Source organism: Neopsephotus bourkii, unplaced genomic scaffold, assembly GCF_033783945.1.
Source record: "Neopsephotus bourkii isolate Nb327-2 ecotype Australia unplaced genomic scaffold, CSIRO-AGI_Nbou_v1 NB_274, whole genome shotgun sequence".
NCBI lineage: Eukaryota > Metazoa > Chordata > Aves > Psittaciformes > Psittacidae > Neopsephotus > Neopsephotus bourkii.
In genome coordinates, this window is record NW_026900783.1 from 1597501 (window position 1) to 1605000 (window position 7500).

The 7500-nt window shown below is 40.7% G+C and overlaps 1 protein-coding gene across 14 annotated transcripts in view; it reads right to left on the bottom strand.

The window, feature by feature from the left end:
* EBF3 (EBF transcription factor 3) overlaps nt 1–7500 on the bottom strand; it is a 120781-nt gene that overhangs the window by 41423 nt on the left and 71858 nt on the right. For 7 of the 14 annotated variants that reach the window (XR_009724481.1, XR_009724483.1, XR_009724480.1 and 4 more), the window contains exons 7-8: nt 3920–4001; nt 835–952 (exon numbers count right to left, since the gene is read on the bottom strand). Coding sequence is in view for 8 of the 14 variants with exons in the window: in XM_061346761.1 (XP_061202745.1) it covers nt 835–952; nt 3920–4001 (200 nt within the window). In the remaining 6 variants the exon portion in view is untranslated. Of the gene's footprint in view, nt 1–807; nt 953–3919; nt 4002–7500 lie in introns of all 14 variants that reach the window. The other 7 variants (XR_009724478.1, XR_009724482.1, XR_009724477.1 and 4 more) reach the window with 1 other exon arrangement.

Here is a 7500-nt window from a genome sequence, read left to right on the forward strand (position 1 = left end):
TGTTGTTATATTTTACAATGATATTTAAATCTAAATGATTATTTGGGGCTTTGTGGGAGAATAAATACACGTGTGCATGTGTACAAACACAGCTGTGACTGTGTGCGAGTGATTGGGAGGCTGATGGGCTCCAGAAAGATAGCATTTCACATTTCTGGATTTCCAGAGCTACTTTCCATTCTCCTCTTCATCTCAGCCTATCTTCCTTTAGCAGTTCAGGCAAGAAGTCAATCACATTGAGTGAGTCTGAAGAAAAACATTTTATGCTGTTTTTCTCATACAAACCCCCTCCTGCCGTAATCTGCAGTAAGGCCCAGCCACAGGAAATTGACCTCACAGTAAATTCTTTACAGATTTGGTCATGTTTTTACCATCCACTTAAACTTGCATACATAACCTGAGACTGTACCTCTGGATCAAGGAATATGACAAGCCAAAATAAAATCAAGTCAAATTAAATAGCAAGAAAAAGCAGCAAGCAAAACAAGACTGAAGAAAAAAAAATAGAAAAAGATGAAAAATTGCTTGTGACTGCAAAACTGTAAGTATTAAATAAAGAAAGAAGTCAGAAGCAAATTCAGAAGCGCCGTACTCTAGTTGACAAGGGCTGAGAAATACTAATGGACTTTTTAAATGGGTGGTTTGATGGATGAGAGAAGAAATTATGTAAAAGTAAATGTCGTAGTGCATCAACATAAAGTATGGTGAGAAAACAAAAGAAAAAACACCAAAAAAAGGAAAAGAAAATAAAATAAAGAAAAAAAAGCATTGCAAATAAAAAAAAAAGACATGTAAATGTGTGCCTACCATTTTCCAGATAAGAAGGGGCCGTACCTTCTGAGGGGTCAAGGCGGCGAGCCCGCCTCCCGTGTTTGGAATTGTTGTGTACAAACATGTTGTCTGAGACAGCCAGCACGTGGCCATCCACATTGACTGTTGTTGATACAACAACCTGAAAAAAGAAAACAAAAGGCAAAACTGAAAACACCCTGCACATCCTCAAGCCTAGACACAGCATCAAGACCGTCTTTTGAGCCAAAGCACCACAGCCCGTCACTTTTCACCTTAAACAAAGTGAGTGACAACTATGAATACATCTTTGTTGATGTGGCTAACACTGGTGATTTTTAACTCACAATTGTTTCTCTTCAGAACCTGCTACACTAATTAGAGTTTAATCTCCTATTATGCTAACAAATGAATTCAATTCAGGGAAATATTCTTCTAGCCATTAGTTTCAGAAACACCCCTCTAGCCACTCATTTTAAAAGCTGCTGTTTTGATTGATCTGTTGATATATTGATTAGATAGTTTATCTAATTAAAATTTGTTCACTTGAGACTGTCTTCAAATGAAGGGTTGTGAGGATTCCAAATAAAAAAGCTTAATAAATCAGGAAGAATCGTAACTCCCCATTTTTTTCTTCAGTAAATGATCTCCAGGTCAGTTTTACAATTACGTTTAATGTCTGATAATGAACTTTTTTGCATCTGAAAAGACCGAGTTGAATATGAATAGTGAAAGTGTTTTCAATCCATGAAAAGTATCCCTTCTCAAGTTCATTTGGATGGTGATTGACCCTGGTATGTCAATGGAATTTCCTCCTTTATTTTTGAGTGAAAGGCTCCTATTCTTGTGTCCAGGTTCAGAGTCCGGCCATAGAAGAGATGATGGATAGAGCCTTCTTTGGCTTCCAGCTGCTTCTCAGTAGAAAATGGAAAAGGAACATATGCAAAATGCACAACCTTCTCGATAAAAACACCTACACAATGGAGTTGTGAAACTCCTTCCGGAAACGATACTGCATGAACACAAACCAAAGAGGAAACCCTGAGATGCTCCTGTGTTTGTGCAGAACACGGCTTCATAGGTCGATTCCTATTATCCCAAACAGACATTTACATCTTATTTGAATATTCCAGCATGGGCCCTGTTGTTTAGGTTCCAGGTTTCCTATATGAAGTAATCGCTGCAGGGTTTTCTTTGGGGTTTAATGTTAGTATGGTCCTTAAAGTCATGGCAAAGTTTAGCCTTAGGGATGCTATTGGTGACAGTGGCAAAAGCTGGTACAAATTTTAACTTTTTCCATCCACTTACTTTACTTCTGGGTGTAACAGAAATTATTTCACACCATCACCAAACACTTAATGAACAAAAATGGAAGGGGAAAAACCATCCTCCTTTTGCACAGAGCTGGTCCAAAACATCAGAAGAAATTTCCTGTCTGCTTCTATGTTTTAGATCACCTCTGATCCTGTTTCTTATTCACAACCCATAATTAGCTTTCAGCTATCACAGCACCTTTTCTATGTGTCCCGCCTCCTCTGAGACAGCCATCTGCGGTACCCTTTGGAACAGCCCGAGGGCAGCTCTCTGCCAGGCTGCTCTGCTTCTCTGGCTTTCTCCTCCCAGAAGTGGACACTTTCACTGTTGTCAGCATCCACTTTGGACAGTGCTGGGGTCTCACACTCGCCATGGCCGCAGAACTGCTGCCAGGCCACCCGACTGCCCACATTCACCTTTAAGGAGATCCACAGACTTTGAGAAACATCACAAAACACACAAGTGTGATTTTCAGTGCAGATTTCTGGATTTGGTTCCTAGATCACGGTATACTAAAAAGGCAGAGAAAGGTGTATATAAAAATGACAACTATTTTTGTTCTGTCATGTATATGTAGGTCAGTCACCAAGGGAGAATACTGTAGTTCAGCAGAAGAAAGTAGACATGCTACGCTTTGTTATATCGGCTTATTCCTGCAGAGCACCTAAAGGAAGGTGCTGAGACAGTGAAACCAGTTAAAAATATTGTTCAAGATCTGACATACTATTAAGTCCAGTTAAACCTTTTGAGACACAGGGAGATTAGCTAAAGAGACCCAGGGAAGTCTTTCTAGTGCCTACTGGCTCCATTGTCGACCACAAGATCACTCATGACTGATGCTTCATTTAGTCATCGGTGAGACAAAGGACATTTCCACTCATTCCAGGTTTGACCTTCTGTTCTGCTCAGATGGATCAATATCACCAATGCCACGTGAAGCTGAGATGCATGAAAAATGGAAGCTTGGCTCAACTGTTTTGAAGAAAGATTTTTTTTCCAGCTACAGATCTTTTCTGTTGGCTGGCTCAAGCGTGCTGGCTTCACTGGTTGGTTGGCTGTGCATGGAAACAGATGTCACATGTTTTGCTATCAAGTTTAACCACAAGTTATTCTTCTCCAAAATAAGAAAGTTTTGAACATCTCAATGCTACTTTATTATTAGTCCCAAATATCATTGTGAAATACTCTGAAATAAAAACCATGTCTTTCCTAACAAGCATTTCAAATGACCCCAAATATAGAGGAAATCTTTTGTCCATCACGTCAGCTGTCTCTCTGTAGTGTTATGATTCACCACAGGATATTTCAAAAGCTGTAAGGAGAAAGTGAAGTATTAAACATTTTCTGACACCACAACTAGAATAAAAACATGTGGGTTGGAGCACCAGTGTTGGATTTACAAGTTGTGAATGTGAAAAATCCTGTGTGAGATCCAGACTTCCCTCCGCTCCATAGCCATGTCTGTTAGTAAGACAATGCTACTCACTACATAAGTGAAATTTCTGCAGGTCTGAGAACATGCCACACTACAACACAAGGTGTTAGTATGAAGGAAAACTAAGGAAATACTTCCTGAGGTGACACCCACTTGCTTCAGCATTGATCCATTACAGTCCAGTACAGAACTCAGTGAGTCCCATGAACCAGCACTTAAATTAGTGGGGGAAATGTAAAATATCAATAGCATTTCTTTTAATGGCACACAGCCCTGGAAATGCACAAAGTAGAAGCACTGACACTGGGTTTTAATTAACAGAAGTTCAAGATGAACATATAAGTCCTTTACACATCATTTATTCTTTAAGGGGATCTGTACCTGGAATCTTCGCATGTCTCGTGGGTTGCCTGCATTCTTCAAACAGTTCTGATTGCACTTGAGGAAAAACTTTAGAAAGAATCTATAAAAACACAAAATTGAAAGCTATTAGATTCATCAAAATGTAAATCCAATTTTAAGAAAGTTTAATAAAATTTCATCATAAATAGCTATATCCCAAATGAATACCGGTAGTGAAATATGACTTTCCTATTAGTTAATGAACGTATTTTAAAACACAAGATCTCTGTCATAAACAGCACATTATTACCAGGGAAAGGCAAATTTATATTTTTAATTTTTCAACAACTACAACTGTATTGACTTCAGGCCATATCCTGAGCTCAGTGTGGGAAAGCTGATTTCAATGACTCATTGACTTCAAAGGCGTAGCGAATGATGAAATGAGAATTTGTCTCTATTTTTTTAATACATTTTATTCTTTTCACAACTTATATTAGCAGGAATGACCTCTACGTCCAAAAATTCCAAGGTAATGAATGATCAATCTTCTGAAAAACACTTGGCTTTGCCTCCAGTTTGGAAACTCTCGTTATTCAAAGGGACTCGATCCAACTCCTGCTGACTCCAGGGAGATCCAGGCAGGATCTGCCCACCGGCAAGGCCCCGGTTCTCTCATTGTTTTTGAAAGGAAAGGAACATGGCAAATTAGGCCCTGTCTTACGACCTCTTCAACCTTTGCCAGCCTTTAACTGTAAGGAGTCACTTACCCGGGGATGGAAATCCAGCTTATTTTTTGCTGAGCAGCAACCAGCAATTATTTAGGACTAACCCTTATCATCTAGGCATCTCCCTATAAACCATTTTTGTAGCAACACTGCCTCCCGGGAATACAACAAGCGCTTAGAGGAAGGGGAAAAGCTTGGAAAGATGCAAACTCTTTTATGTCGCCCTCTCATATGGGAGGAACGAGCTGATAGGGGATGTCTCCACCCTCCGCTCTTCCATCCTGCCCTCACACAGGAGGATGTCCACAGTTTAACGCTGCCTCTTTTCTTCATGTAGCTGTGTTTTCATGTTTCATAATTAAAACAAGATGTTCTGTGGTTCTGCATTTTCTAATGACTGACAGCTAAAGACAGGCAAGGCTCAGGATTTTTTCCTCACCCAGAGTTTCTCAGGTGCTCTAGTCCAGCAGCTTGTGCTGCCCAACTTCATACATGTTGAATAACGAGGTTAGGCAGAGCTTTTACATTTAGAATATGAACACCTATTATTTATTCATGTCAATCTTTATGAGTGACTGGAACTACTCTGGCAGTATAGACCTCACAGAAGTTACCTTGTGCCAACAGCATTCCTGGCAGGAGGCAAGCCAGGCCCCTCTCCCTTTCTTCAGCACCCAATACAGCCCAGCCACAGCCAACAGAAAGCATGGTTGAGGCTGCATCACATTGTGCTCACTCCTGCAGAGCTTTGAGTATCAGACAGAAGCATTATGGAAGTATCCCCATTTCAAAAACTGGTGCTGTTAATCACAACTCCTTCTCTTCAGTTTAACCTTAAGCAGGGCCCTAATATTAATACAAAATGCTAATGCTGATGGAAAGGTATCTCATGTCAGAAAGTCAAGTAGGAAACAACTAAGTTTACTGAAACTGTGCATAAATATATCATTGATATCAGTTCAGCATGTGCTGAAGTATATATTTCTTTAAAACTTCCTATCCCAAAATCATAGAATCATAGAATGCTTTGAGTTGGAAAGGACTTAAGACCAGGACTTAAGACCATCCAGTTCCAGCCCCCCCCCCCCCCGCTACAGGCAGCAACACAAAATCTGTAAAAAGGTTTTAGCTGTTGAGCTGAAAGAAGGTGAGATATCCATGGTTGCTGACATGATTTCCTAGCTTGGATGCTCACTTAAACTCAGGTTTTCTGGGCACTATTGAAGGGACACTATTAACAGCTCCATGAAACTGCACCTTTATTAACAACACCCTCACCCTAATTTATCTGCCTTGGTTTGGGGAAGGTTTGGGTTTGGTTTTTTTGTAAAGATACTTACGATCTCCAGATCAACTGGCTATAGGCTAAGCGTAATGACATTTCTGTCATACCTCTAGGGGTTTTTTTGCACACCTTCCACCCCACAGACTCTGATGATGTGCAGGGCCCATGTTAGTACAGGACCACCAGGCACTGGGGAGTCTGGAGCTGGGAGGAGCCTCCAGCTTTACAGCTCCTTAGTGCCATAGCCAGGCTGAAGTGGAGTATCTTATCTATTATTTTTTTCTGATCTCAAATGGGTGTTGTGAGGCTTATTGAGCTAATGTTTGTAAATTGCTCGGAAATTCTCCAATGAATTGTGCACGAGGAATGCTAAGTATTGCTCCTCGTGGATTGTTTTTAACGTGAAGCATTCGTGATGAATTGTTTCTATACAGAGAGCTCACATCCTGTCAAAAAAAAATAGGGCTATTAAGCACCCTTTCACTAAAACATCAACTGGAACTGGTATTTGTTCAATTATTTGGTGAAAAGGACCCACTCTTGGTAGAATTAGACATCTTCAAGCTGACTAGGATGACCCTGAGCACTGAGCTAAATAATGAAGACACAGGCTGGGGTGAACACAGGCAGCACTCGTATTTCAGCTCTGCTACATTCCTTGATACTGAGGTATTATATTTCATTTGTTAAATCTGTGTTTTCAGAGAGTTCAGGTGGCACTAAGATAAGCTTTTCAGAAGGATACAAGGTAGGCTTAAAACCATGTTCCCAGGCAGAGCATTTCTCAAAGCTTGCCAAGAGAAGGCAACCAAGCTGGTTGTGCCTCTCAACTGACCAGCAAGGACCACGGATGCTATAAACCCATCCCTACAGCAGGAATAAAGGGGCCAGATGCTTTATCTGCAAGCCCTGCGCTCCCAAGGCAACATCTGTGTGACACAGCAAGAAGCAAGAAGCTGGATCAGAGCTTCACTTGCTTGTGTCTCAAACTTCGTTGCTACCAAGAGATTGAGAATGTAGGCCTTCCTAGACATGGCTCTCCCTGCTATATATTGTATTATAAGCACAAATTGTAGTCTTCTTTAATAAATACATCCTCGCAGAGTACCCTTCCTGAACACACTCCTAAAATACTGATACAAAGAAAAATGCAGTCTTTGTGATATTCCTTTGCCCTGATTTCCACACACACCCCCCCAGCCCTGCTGCTAGAAAGGGGACTTCTACCACCTTAATTAAAATGTATTACCTACCACAAGACTTCTCCATTTTAAGATAGAATTTACATCTTTTATTAACTCACCTCACCTATACACTTAGCCCACGATGCCTCTCAACGCCCATCTGCCAGCCACATACAGTAAGTCACTTGATATTCCACCCACCAATTTTTCCTAACAACCACTGTGCAATTAAACTCAACACGTTCTGTTGCGAGGTAAATTAGGCACACCTGCGGCCAGACTTCATTTGAACTGCATCAGAAAAGGACCTAACAAGGTGAGAGCGTACCACAAAGTTATAGGCCTGTCAAGCAATTAGGTTTTCACTTCTGGGACATCCGCACAGTGCAATTATGCTACACATTACAACCTGGCTAATCTTCT